Source organism: Gossypium hirsutum, chromosome A11 (genome assembly GCF_007990345.1).
Source record: "Gossypium hirsutum isolate 1008001.06 chromosome A11, Gossypium_hirsutum_v2.1, whole genome shotgun sequence".
NCBI classification, from domain to species: domain Eukaryota; kingdom Viridiplantae; phylum Streptophyta; class Magnoliopsida; order Malvales; family Malvaceae; genus Gossypium; species Gossypium hirsutum.
Window position 1 is genome coordinate 14,466,593 of NC_053434.1, and position 13,919 is coordinate 14,480,511.

The 13,919-nt window shown below is 31.4% G+C and overlaps 2 protein-coding genes and 1 long non-coding RNA gene across 4 annotated transcripts; 1 reads left to right on the forward strand and 2 right to left on the reverse strand.

Moving 5' to 3' along the window:
* Positions 1 to 6,591: 6,591 nt before the first annotated feature.
* Positions 6,592 to 7,678, reverse strand: LOC107923643 (calmodulin). The gene is made up of 4 exons (XM_016853827.2): positions 7,427 to 7,678; positions 7,177 to 7,334; positions 6,996 to 7,073; positions 6,592 to 6,919 (listed from the first exon to the last, which is right to left on the reverse strand). Exons 1-4 carry the CDS (start codon positions 7,500 to 7,502, stop codon positions 6,782 to 6,784), a joined length of 450 nt encoding a protein of 149 aa, XP_016709316.1. The 5' UTR covers positions 7,503 to 7,678; the 3' UTR covers positions 6,592 to 6,781.
* A 1,346-nt stretch (positions 7,679 to 9,024) lies between these two features.
* LOC107924562 (2-methyl-6-phytyl-1,4-hydroquinone methyltransferase, chloroplastic) lies at positions 9,025 to 11,916 on the reverse strand. 2 transcript variants are annotated; one of them, XR_001691797.2, is made up of 4 exons: positions 10,872 to 11,798; positions 10,205 to 10,511; positions 9,221 to 9,433; positions 9,025 to 9,100 (listed from the first exon to the last, which is right to left on the reverse strand). XR_001691797.2 is itself a non-coding variant. In XM_016855071.2 (3 exons), the coding sequence occupies exons 1-3, from the start codon at positions 11,432 to 11,434 to the stop codon at positions 9,278 to 9,280; spliced, it is 1,026 nt and encodes a 341-aa protein (XP_016710560.1). In that variant the 5' UTR covers positions 11,435 to 11,916; the 3' UTR covers positions 9,155 to 9,277. The 2 variants fall into 2 exon arrangements, 1 of the variants encoding a protein (XP_016710560.1); XM_016855071.2 differs by lacking the exon at positions 9,025 to 9,100 and having other exon boundaries at positions 9,155 to 9,433; positions 10,872 to 11,916.
* A 426-nt stretch (positions 11,917 to 12,342) lies between these two features.
* Positions 12,343 to 13,451, forward strand: LOC107923765 (uncharacterized). Its single transcript, XR_001691621.2, has 4 exons — positions 12,343 to 12,526; positions 12,780 to 12,803; positions 13,044 to 13,173; positions 13,256 to 13,451. It is a non-coding gene; the product is annotated as an uncharacterized lncRNA (long non-coding RNA).
* Positions 13,452 to 13,919: the final 468 nt, after the last annotated feature.

Here is a 13,919-nt window from a genome sequence, read left to right on the forward strand (position 1 = left end):
GACCAATTTGGTTACTGAAATTCAATTACGAAAAAATGATTTTCCATTAGCCAAAGTAAATTTCTCGGCTGAATCAAAAACGAAATTCTGGAGCAAGGAGATGTACTATAAGACTGAATAATGGGAAGTGGAAATCTATATGCATTCCTCTTACTTTTCTCTTTACATTTACAAATGAAAATTTTTAAGTCATTGTTGGCACCCCCATTTGAGCCAAATTCTAAGCAACAATTTTTTTTCCTATCTATTTAAAAGTAATGATAAATCAACTCTAGATTTTGGATACCTTTATGATGTTGACTTTGCAATGGCATGCCTCTATTTGGTTTCTTTTGTCTAGAGGTACTAATGTGTTGAGTCGAGTCGGATTTATGTAAAGTATTTAAATTATTTTTTTAAGTTTAGGTTCAGCCCGAAAATGAGTTTATTTTTTTACCCAAGCATGATCTAATTTTAAATTAGTAAAATTGAGCTCGGTTTGATTCACCCATGTTTAATTTTTTAATTAAATTTTATTTAAATTTTTTTAAAAAAAATATAATACTAAATGCACTAAAAAAAAGGCTAAAATAAAAGTTTCTAATATATTAAAAAGTATTTATATGATAAGCACTACCATACATATAATAAATATTTTATTATATTAAAAAACACAAATAAATATTATAATGCTTTATTATATTAAATATAATTTTTAAAATTTTATATTTTCAGTTGGATTATTTAGTTGGGTAAGATCTTTTTTTAGGTTTTAGGTAATAGATTTAATTGTTATTGGGTTAGTGATTTAATATAAATATATATAATTATTATTTAACATGTATAATTAATATATATTTTTTAACATAATATATTCAAACTGGGCTTGGGCTCAAGCTCTAATAAAAAAAATCTGACCCAATGCTAGGCCCATATAAAAAACGAGTGTTAAATTTTGTCCAAACTCATTTTTTAAGCTTCATGTATTTATCTAAACCTTTTTCATTTAAACAAATCATTGAACCAGGGCGGGTTTCACATACATCAGCAGCTATAGTTGTGCCTAACCCTACCATCAAACGCTTAAAACAAATAGTTTTACTTATTTGATGTTAATAGGTATTTATTACAAATTATATCATAGTAAATGTTAGGTTTTCCAAAAGCAAATAATAAAAGATTGTGAAAATCAGTACATTACAACTTTACAATCTTTTTATCAACCTGTTTTCTCACTTTTTATTGATTAGACTCTTAAGTGCTTGATCAAAGATTATGTCTCTTTTTTTCTTTTGCTTAGATGCAAACAGAAGCAAGGCTTAAATTTACATCACCTTTAAAAACAGATCATCAATTACAATTTCTTATAACCATTTTTTTTTGCCCAAGAATTTATTAAAAGAACTGATTAAAAATTGGCACAGCATGTTTACTACTAATAAGTCAATTGTCAGCAATTGGTATTTTGGGATAGCAGATATTATTTTAAGAAAATGAAAAGATGAAGTAGCTAGACATGTAGATAAAGAAGGAAGACTGTGTGAAAAAGTTCAGAACTTTCACACTGCCCTTTGTCTGTGTGCATGGCATTGGCGTGGCCATCATAATATTCATTTTGTCTCACTTTGGACCACTGCCCACTGCCCTCTGTTATCATTTGCTCTTTTTTTTTTTTTAAATATTATAAACTATACTTTATTTCCTAAGCTTTTTCATCATAACTTAACTACTCTTGCTTATAAATAATCAACAAACAAATCATCAAAATCACTCAAATCCCCCCCTCTCTCTCTCTGTCTCTATATATATGCCCTTATTTCTCTCATATTAATCTGTTTGATAATTATTGAGATGAGTAGATTAGATAAATGTGTTTGTTTGGGTTGAAGAGGTGGATGATTAGATTACGAGGGTGGCGTGAACCTACAAGCAGTTGAAGCTGCCAGCATGATCTAAACTTCCTTCTCTGTTGAGGGATAGATGGGATCATGTGGTAGCTTCACCTGTTGTTGGGATCACGAGCTTGATAGATATTCACCACTACATCATCATTTCCAGTTTTCTCCATCATCACTGAAGAAAGGACGTCATTAGATCATCTTCTATTGCAGGCTGCCCCATATATGCATTTTCATTTCTCTCTTTCTATTTTAACTCTTGCTTTTCTTGCCTTTTTTTAATTTTTTATTTTTGGGTAACTTTTTCAAGGCTTGGGTTTGAGTTTGACTGTCCTTTTTTCTGCTTTCATATTATGTGTCAATTGGGTGCAACCGCAGCAGCCGGTTGCAGGTTTTAGTCCACATCTTCTAGAGGGATTGAATTACTTTTCACATTAAGCAGAAAAACACAAAGATCAAAGCATTTTTTTTATTAGGGTATGTTTGAATCCGTGATCTAATATGAACAAAAACTTAAGCAATCTAAATCATTTGTCCCGGTGACTAATGGATAAAAAAAGAAAAAGAAAAAGGGTCATAGAAGGTTGAGCCATGCAACAGGACCAAGTACGTGGTACAGCATATTCCCCCATTCATCACTTCTCCTTTTGGTTGTTTGGGGATGTGTGGTTGGTGTTGGAGGGAATCTTAAAAGCCCCAAAGAAGTTAATGTTTAGGGTTTTCAGTGGCAGAGTTTCTCCCAACTCTAAAAGGTTACTTGGTAGGTACTTTTGAGATCCCATCTTTATCCCCTCAAGCATGGATAGCTTCTACATTTCCCTTGTCGGGGGCTTTTTTTTTTTCTCACAATGTTCATTGGCTGCTTGACCATAATACTACCGAAAGAGAGAGAGAGGAGAGAATGAAACATAATATAATATTATGAAACTTGGTAGTAGTTTTTTTTTTTAAATAAAAGGTTCATTGGGTAATTCATTAATCTTTAAGCCACCTTAAGTCCTCTAACCCACTTAAGCCCATGTGGCTCAAAGATTCTTTTAGCTTATTACCCATTCAGACTACATATTTAAAGATAACACAAAAAAAAAACCCTTAAGTTCAGACCTCAATTAACAAATAGCTCAACAGATCAAATCATTACAAAAATAATTGAGTTTCAGAACTACTGCATAAGAGTCACTCTCGATCTCTATGTTGCAGAGCTCTCCTCATGTGCAAACTTTAGTCCCATTAGCAAGGCTTAGGTCTTCGCCCATGTGGCGCTATGCAATCCGGCCATCGGCTGCACAATGCGGACCCTCATGAGTTCATTCAAGTCATGCACAATGGCGCCCAAGCTCGCATGCTAGCTCGACGAATCATGGACTGCATGTTAATCTTATGGTTTAAACTCCTGGAATAGTATTCAGTTATGGCCGCAACCTAGAGTAATGTCCGTATTGTAACGGTTTTGAAAGCTATCGTACCACAATATTGGCACAACGTGATGGAGGAATCGCATCATGATTGTTGTGGTAAAAAGCCGTCACATAACACTGCAATAATTCTCTACTTAAAGAATATGCATGATCTTTTATGTTACAAAAATTATAAGGAATTGACAAATTAGACGAAGAAGTTATATGGAAGGAGAAATGGAAGCTAAAGGTGTAAATTTGGGGGTCTTGATCTTGGGCTTTGGGGGTTTAATTGAGAGAGAGAAGGAAGGTAAGTTGAAGTTGGAGTTTCAAGGAGGAAGGTGGATTGAAACTCGAAGGAGGACGGTTTGATTAATGACTGATTTAAATTTCAATGTAGTAGAGTAATTATGGTAAATATGTTTAATTAATGAAAAACTAGATTCCCTCAACAATATAGGTTTTTAAGTGTTAAAAGAAATTTAAGTGGTTAAAAAAAATGTTAAATAGTTGAATAGAGAAGATTATTTTTAATTTAAATTAAATAACCTATATGAAAAATTGTGAAATTCAAATGTTGATTTTATGGCCATACCCTTAATATTCGGTAACAATTCAGTGACTATAACAAAATATGTAGATAACATTAGTTTTAAAATTTGATAATCAAAGTGTAATTTAAATTATATATAAATAATTGAATTTGTAATTTATTCTAGATTTAAGAACAAAATAATACTTAGTAGTATGATAGATTGTCATCATTTTAAATTTAAAACTTTAATCAAGTAGGTCTTACACGGATATAAATCTATATACTTATATTTTAATTAATTTCTTTTAGTAAGTAATTAATATTCCCCTGGCCAAAAATGAAATTTAATATTCGGAATTTTTAAATATTGTGAGTTTTATTCCTTAAACTTTATAAAACAATTTATTTGTCGTGTTACATATTATTTTTATACATGTTATATACTTTTTTTTTTAAAATTGTAACGAAATAGTTATTATATCACTACTTCTATTAACTTCAATATTTTTTTGCCTTACTAAAAAGCTCTCAAATTAAAAATAATAATAATTAAATCCCTATTTTTTTTTACACTTACTTGGATACTTAAATTTTCACAATGTAATAAAAATACTCTAAATTTGTTTCAAAAAAAAATAATTAAATCCCTACTTTTTTTGCATTCAATTGAGTTTGGACTGCGCTTTAACTTTTTTTAGTTAAAGCTATTTGTGCCACAATCACGATGTGACATGTGGGAAAAAAGTAATAAAAATTAAAAATAAATAAAATTTATAAAAATAATTAAATTTTAAAAAATATAAAAATTTATTAAAAATTTTAAAAATTGTAAAAAATTATAAAATATATACAAATATAGAAAAAAGTTATAAAATTTTATAAAGTTGTAAGAAAATTATAAAAAATGTAAAGAAATATAAAATTCGTAAAAAAATTATAAAAATTATCGTACTAAAAAAAGTATTTTATAATTTTTCTATAACTTTTATTGATTTTTATTTTTTATCATTTTTCATCATATGTCACGCTGTGTTGCGGCACATGATGGCTTTAACTGAAAAAAATTTGGGGTCGTTAGTTTAACGATCAACGGTTAAAATTAATGGTTAAAAGGTCTTTTTGATGTCTTTTATAATTATTTATGATTTTATAAAATTTTATATTTTTATTTTAAAAAAATTAAGGGTAGTTAACTTTAATAATTAACTGTCAAAGTTAATGGTCAAATAGCCTTTTTAATGCATTTGACAGTTCAAGTACTCAATTGAGTGCAAAAAGAAAAATTAGGGGCTTAATTACTCTTTTTGAAAAAGTTTGAAGGTCTTTTTGATACATTTTAAAAATTCAAGTAACCAATTAAGTGCAAAAAAAGGGAGACTTAATTTTTTTTTGAAAAAGTTTGAGGGTTTTTTACACCATTAACCTTTTTTTTTTTGCCAAAAAAATAGTAACGCCAATGTTTAAACCTTAACGACATGTTTGGTTCAGTAGAATAGATAGCACTGTAATGGAATAGAGTTATAATTAAAAATTCAATTGTTTAGTTGAATAGAATAGAATAGAACTGTAATAGTATTCTTGTGTTTAATTGAATGAATAGATGTTGTAATAATATAAAGAAAAAAGATGAAATGGTAAGAGTACCTTTAGCAGAATTTTTGTAGGTAAATAATTATTGTTATTATTGTTAAATTTTTATAGGATTATTATAAATATAATTTAATAAAAATAAATATATATAATTTAACAGCATTCTTAATTAATTATTTTTATATTAAATTATATTAAAGTATTTCAGATATTTTATTTTTTATATTTTTTGAGTCTAAGTTTTAAAGGATTAATGTGAAAATTAATTTTGTTTTTGTTATTTTTCTTTTTTGGTAAAAAGGAAATTATAACTTAATTATCAACCACTAAAAAAACTCATCTCGTTGTTCTTATCAATCAACCGCAACCCTATTTATTTGTCTCTTCTAAGCTTGACTATCCCGTCAGCAATACTATTCTCTTCTCTGGGAATATGTTGAAGGTTCCATTTACTCAGAACCTTCAAAAGCAAAATAATTCTCGTAACTAAAGCAGAATTAGAACCATCGCGAACTCCATTATGAATGAGATTGACAGCTTCAAGGTTATCTATTCGAATGATGACTTTCCAAAAGCCGCGATCATAATTTTATTTTGTTATTTAATATTACATGAAATAACCATTCTTTAATGATACTAAAGAATTATTATTTTGATAAGACAAGAAACGGAGAAATAATAATATTCTATTAAAAAAGTATTACATTCAACCAAATAAGAAAAAAAAAATCCTTGGAGTGCTATTCCTTTCCCCACCCAATCATGTTGTAAAAGGAAAGGAAAAAAGAAAATTACCGTGTAAACATTTTAATTTTTTCCATTCATTCCAATTTGTCACTGCTGATGTCACAACCACAACTGGACTTCGCGTCATTGGGAAAATTGCAAAATACGTAAAACAAGGTTTCGAGTGCCAATCGAGAGGAAGCTATTTTTTTTTTCAAATTTACATTATAAAATTTTGGGAGTTAAAATAAATTTAATTTTTATAATTTGAAAATATTAAATAATAAATTTATCATTTTTGAGGTGTATATTTTAAATTTTTTATTAATTTACTCAAATTTTCATTCATAAATTATTTATAAATTTCAACCTCTATAAAATTGGGAAATGGGTAAAGAATTGTAAGTAATTTTTAGAATTTGACTAATGTGAACAAAGAAAAGAAAATTAAAAAAACTGGACTTCATTTAAAGGTTTAATTTAACTTAAATTTAAATTTAATCAGATACAATGAGACCATGGAATATCGAAAGATAAAAAAAAAGGATAGTTATTTGCAGTATGGTACAAGCTGAGGATATAGGAGAAATAATTCCATTCTCCAACCAAAAAAAAAAAAAAGTTAAAAGAATAACTGGAAAATGAGTTAGAGGTATTTAGAAGGCCATCATCATCATCTTTGCAAACTCCTCATAGCTGACTACTCCATCTCCATCCACGTCGGCTTCTCTTATCATCTGCTCTGCTTCTTCCATTGTTAATCTTTCTCCCAGATTCATCATCACTTGTCTCAACTGCATGGCATTTAATTCAATATGAATTCCCTCCACTTGTCAAATTAGATAAGTGATGGGTAAGCAATGTTTTTACCTCGTTTGCTGATATGAATCCATCTTCATCTCTGTCAAATACTTTGAAAGCTTCTTGTAGTTCATCCATCAAGTTTTCCTGTCACATTTATGTACATGCTTCATTCTCCACTAGTCCACTTTGTTAAGCTTAAAAAGAAAAAAAGAGCATCACTTGCAAATAAAAATTGTTTAAAATTTACCTTCATTTTACTTGCCATAATATTTAAGAAATCTTTGAAATCGATGGTCGTCCCATTTCCTTCAACATTAGCCTCACTGAACATGCCTTGAACTTCTTTTGTAGGGTTTACATCTAATGTTTGGATCACTGCTGCCAACTCTCCCATGGTAATGAACCCTGCATTAATGTTCAACATATAGGTGTGAAGGGTAAACTTAATCTTCACTAATACTGATTAAGATAGAAAACGTACGACAGTATGGGCGTACCATCTGAATCTTTATCGATCAAGCAAAAGGCTTCACGAAACTCAGAAATTTGATCTTCTGTCAATGTATCTGCCATTCTGGTTTTAGCGATGAAATAGGAAAGAAATGAAAGGTAGAGGAATAAGTTAGTTGCCTCCTTGTATGGAAGAATATAAATAGGGGAGTTGGTATACTTCAGCCAAAAGGAATTGGAAATATTCAAACACGCTTGAGTTTGAATTCCATTCAAAGCATTAAATTTTTCAGAAAATTATTGAAGCCTTGAATCAACTCCCAGGAAAAAGGTTTAGAATTTCCATCAAATTCTGTGTCTTGGACTTGGCATTCCATCCTAAATTCAGCTACACCATGACTTTTTATCTTTAATTACTACCATTTTTTTTTCTTTTTTTGGTTCACATCATAATCTTTGATAAAGTAGATCTTATATCTCTCTATGTCTTCTCATATCATAATCATAATCGTGTTTAAAAATTATATAATCATATAAATTTTGACTCTCCCTTCTCCTCCTTTTTTAAATTTTTTCTAAAATATATTTTAAAAAGGAAGGAATAAAAAATGCGACATTCAACTAATTCTGGTCAGAGTGGTTATTGTAATATGAAGATTTTTCTAGCATACGATTCAGGTTTCACACCGATGCAATTTCTTTCCTTCACAAAAAATAATGGTAATTGGAGCAAACATTCATTTAATCACTTTTCTTCTTTTCCCCCTCTCTCTCATATGTATATTAGATTAGTTTACTTCTTACGCGTCTTTTTTCTTTTTTTTTGGGTTCTGAACTTCTTACGCGTTTCAAAGAAGAAAACCTATAATTTTGGCTTTATAACTTTAGGGAATTTGATTTAAGACTATTTGCTTCTATTTTGTAGATATAGAAAAATTAAACGAATTTTAAATGATGGACAAAATCAAAACTATTTATTAGAGTGTTGCGATAAATACATTGCGCGAGATTATTGTTGATAGAGACAATCATGAAACAAAAAACAAAAATTATTCATTATTTAATAATAATAGAAAAGGATTTTGTTTAGTTTTATATCAACACCAATAATTTCTTACTTTACAATTTCTGTATCCATATTAATTATGATTATCATATTCAAATTGGACCAACCGATTGAACCAAAAAATAAATGTCCAATCGATTTAACTCGCGTACCATAAAACCGAAAATATTTCAAACCAAGAAAGAAAAAAATTGTTGAACTAGTAAACAAGACTGACTAGACAGGGTAAAAGATCCATTACAGAATTGTTTGAACTAGTTGTTATTATTTATTTGTATTTATGATTTTTTTTTTAATTTTATGAAAACTGATTACCACATTTTTTATTGACAAATTTAACGGATGTACTGGCTGCGTATCAGAGGCTCATATTTCGCTGCCAGAAGGCAAACGAGATCATGTAGTAAAAAACCAGACAGCTTTGGGAGATGCAAATTAAACAAGGGCAACAAGCTTCACTTATAAGTAAGAAACGAAACGGGTAATGAAAATGCTATCACAAACATTTGCCAACTACCCCCTCTGCCTCTAGTATGTTTCAGAAAGCTGATATGGTAAACTTGTTCATAGAGGCTGATCTGCTGAATTGATCCCCAGGGTGATCTCTGGACTTTTTTTATTTTCTAATCTCTTGTTTATCTATGATAATTCAGCTCTGAACAAAGAAAACAGAAAGCTAATATGTTACATGAAAACAGGCTTGAAGATATGAATCACAAACAGGATAATATTAGATGATAAAATACATAGCTAGAAGATGTCTTGCATTACATACGCTATGACTAGAGAAATATAGGCAATTTGGAAGGGCAGCAGCAGGTATGGCCGCTGTTTAGATTGGTTGACCTTCCGGCACAATTTGATCCTTCAACCACATATAGATAGGTACCAATACATAATACGTAGCTGCCATGGTACCCAGTATAAAGCGCAACAGGAATGTTAATGGGTTTATCGGTTTCGATACATCCTCTGCCTTCGGGCCAAGCTGAAAAGGAAAGATAAATGAGAAGCAAGAGAGTTTAGTAATAACACGAAATGGCCTCACGTCTACATGAAATGCTATTTTCTGAAAGTTTCACTATTACAAATACAATACAAGTACAAACAAAAGTCCACCCAATTACAATGTAGAATCAAACTAGTACGAAATATTCAGACCAAACCGGACAAAATTCACACATGGTAGGACTGGAAACCCACATATCGCAATTGCATATGGTGAACTCGAACTTAGATATTCAAAGACCCAAGACTTCCGCCTTAACCAACAAGCGGAGGCCTCATAGAAAAAAGGATTAAGTAACCTGCATTATCGAAGGATATTGTTTTGCACCACACACACAAAGTACCCATGTAGAATGTACTTGATACAATGACTTCATATTATGAAAGGAGGAGGGAAGGGGAGTGACTTATGTTTAGTTAATAGTTACCGAGGGGAAGAAAATTTAATATTTATAAACTGGTGATTGAGAGTTAATGCAGAGCAAACAGCAAAAGCAGAACCAGAATTTCAACAATATTGAAGACAAGGAGATTGAGGCAGTTCCAACAGAGTAATATAAGCTTATGATTATGAGTCCTTAAACTGGAGGCTAACATAGGGGAACTATGTACGATACCCTTACCTCAGATATCAAATCCTTTGCTCATAATACGGGATGTTCAAGATATACAATACATGCATGGTCAACAATAGAGAAAAAGTTCAACAAAATGATGCAGCGAGCCATTTCCCACATCAAAAAGTGATTACCTGCAAAGGAGAGTCCCCAGATGCAGGTTTGACACCAGTTACAGAGCACCCCATGATCAAACCATGTCTGCGAACTCCACGATACCACTTAGGGCCAATCCTTTTGAGTTGGACATCCTTAAATCCAGCCTTTTCAAACCACTCAATGTACTCTTCCTCCTTAGGGAAAAGCATCCAAACATCCGCAAAGAAGCGTGACAACCAGAATGTAGGGTACACAGGACCAATCAGACAAGCTTTTCCTCCTAGTTTCAACACCCTGTATGCTTCCTTGATGCCCCGTTGTGGGTCTGGCCAGTACTCTATGCTGAAAAACATAACAGCATGATCCCAATAAAACTTCATCAAGTTACCATCTCCCCACCTTTAAATTCAAAATAAATCATCCATGCAAACCAGCTAGCAAATTACCATATTTTATGATTATAGATTATGTACTCCGAGATGCCCCAATTGACAGTATCTTCTACAAAATCGTATCGTAGAGACAAGAACAATAAAACCAATCTATAATGACAAGGCCAATTAAGCCATCGTGCATAACAATTACAAAGAGCACCATCCAACCACAAACCCCCAAAATTTTGCATCTTATTGTGAAAACATGTAGTCAGTGCATTTCAAGCAAACAAATTCCAGTAACACCAAAAGAGTTGGAAAAATGTACCTGCCAGCAGACACATATCTGTCGGCATAATCAGTACGGAAGGGGAGATCTTCTGCATCACCTTCAATTATCCTGCACTCCTTCAGAGACTCCTTTTGCTTAGCCTTGGCAAGCTGGTGCGGAGATTGGTCGAGAATTGTAACGTTCTTAGCATCCACATGCTTAACGATACCCAAAGTAGTGAAACCAGTTCCACCACCAACATCTACAACAATCATGTTCCTGTTGTTAAGATCGGCTGGCTCAAGTGCATCATCCCTCATGTCTTCAGTCCAGTGACCAGGGTTTATCACATGGTCATATATAATTGAGAGGAACCTGTAGAACCAAAAAGCCTCCTTTTTGTGTTGTATGAATCTTGGTTGTGAAGCTGGCCTTGATGCTGATAAGCCGCACTTTGGAGCCATTGTTGTTCCTGGCCTGGAGATCCTCGCACTAGAGGCTAAACCCAAATTGGACAAGTGTTTCCCATGAAAACCTGACCCTAAAAAATCAATCCTATTTGGGGTTACCCCCCTAATGAGAGTGAAGTTTTCTGCTCCATTGAGCATGGAAGAAGCCATGGATTAAGCAAGCAAAAAAAAAAAAACCCACGATTTGAAAAGCTGCAATCTTTACTTGTTGAAAGATTTGAGCAAAATATCAATTACCAAGATAAACACCTTAAGGGTAAACGAGATTGGAGCAAAAAAAGGGTACCGTTTTGGGCTAGCTAGTTTTAGTATTTTAGCGTCTGGCTTTCTGCAACTTTGGTTGAGACTTAAAGGAAACGGACACCACAGCTTTTGGACTGGACTCTGCTCTCTGGCGGTTTCAGTCTGCAGGTTTGTTTATTTATTCTCTGTAATTAGAAATTGTTTGTAATTCTAGCTTGAATCAATTATTGTGCTTATGTTTGTGATTAGGAATTAATGGTTCAAATGTAGTGAAGTAAGAGAAGTAAATCAGCTGATGTTGGCTATACAATACGCTTATTTGTCAATCGTGGTTCGTGGACTCTTTACTCTCCTCATGTTCCTAATCCAATTTATATTTCCTTCTTTTTGTTTCATTTCTCCAACGACTTTTCTTCCTTTCTAATGAGAAATGAGAATGACGTATACATGAAAATTCTTTGAAAGAGATGATTTATGGTAATTTCATTTTCTCTTTTATAATCTTTCATTCCTTTCTTTTTCATTTTAAGTTTAAATTCATTTCCAAGAATTTTATGTAAATAACAATTGAATATATCAAATTCTTGTACCAAAAATAAATAAATCAACTTCTTGTCTAATATTTCAGTTAGCAATTTCCTTTTAAAAAAAAAATTTCCTAAATTTTGACAAAAAGGGCATAATTATAGTTATAAAATATACCTATCCATAGGTACAACTGTTAAAGATCCACTCAAAATTTAAAAAAATTCAGAAAAAAATATAAACTCAAAAATCAAACCCGTTTAAAAAATAAACATGAGTAAAAAAATTTTAACCCTGGGCCGGCCGAGATTTTTTCAACCTTATTCCCAGACTCCTCCCTATTCCTAATTCCCCTTTCTAATTTATTTGGCTATTGTTTTTAAAGTATCTCCATATTTCTTTAGCTTTATTTTTCTTTTTTCTTTTTTTCTTCTCTGGTCTCCCTGGTTTAAAACAAAAAAAAAAACATGGGAGGTACGCAAGAACCTTCTGTTCATTTATGATATATTCTTGCATATTGCTTCTTTTTTTTTTATTTTCATTTTGTTTGTGTTTTTGCAGCATTGGGTTCTCAAAGAATTTTAGAATATTCATATGTTTTTATGCTTTGATGTTATATGTGTATATATGTATATTGTGTGGATGCTTTGAGTTTAATTTTAAGGTTTATTTTCATAAAATAATTAGCATTTGATGATTTTCTTCTTCCTTTTTTGTGGGTTCTCAGGTACCAAAGATTCTGCTCGCTATGGTACTTTTGAATGCATCCTTTTTGGACATTTAGCCTTTGAGTCCCTCATTTGTTTATGTTTTGCAGCTTTGGGTTTATGTATTTATACTCATGTTTGATCTTTCTAGGCCTCTTTTCATATATATATATATATATATATGATGCATTTGTAATCATTGCTGTTTCTTGCCATCTTGTTCTTTAATTTCTTTTCATTCAATTTGTTCACACTATCTGTTTGTTAAAATTTTCCACTTGTAGTGGTGAAACACCAATTGACATCAAACTAACCAAGAAAGCCTCTGAAAGAGGAGATGGGAACCTTTTCGTTTTCGCAATATACGGAGACGGCAACATCGAAACGCTTTCGCCGACATGACTGCAACTTGTGGTAATCAAATCATTCATTTATTTGATATAGAAAAACATCAATGATCTTTGCTAAAAACATGTTGGTGTCACTTTTCGGATAGGTGAAGGAAGGTATGCAGAAGTTTATAAAGGGAAATTGAAAACTGGAAACCCCGTTGCGATTAAGCGGCTAAACCATGGTCCGTTGGAAGAGATGACCATCGATTTCTTATCTGAGCTCAGAATTGTAGTTCATGTTGATCATCCAAATATTGCTAAGTTGATTGGTTATATAATATATTTTTTAAATTTATTTTATATATATATTGAATTCAATATATAGTAATAAGGGTAGGTCCGAATTTAGCATATATAAAAAAGGTCGGATTTAAACAAAAATTAAGCTCCCTTTCAGGTCAGTTCCAAGCCTATCAATCAATCAGATCTAAAATTTTAATTAGGCCTATTTTTTGAATTTAACTTGACCTCATGTATGAACACTTCTAAGTAGAATTAATCCCAAATTCTAATTAAAAATTAGAAAAGAAAAATGATGAATTTGGGTCTTCGAAGAGAAAAACTCAAAAGGCCATAGGCCTATTGCCTTCTCCCATTAAATTTATTAATTTGAGCCTCGACGTAGTCCAACAATCCGTAGTCCAAGAAAAATGGATGAACTACATCTCTTTTTGCTTTTAAACATGAATTCTGTTAAAATTTAATGATGTGATTAGCGTTCTTAAAATATGATTGAACTGGTTGAATTGAAAATTGCTCAAAACTAAT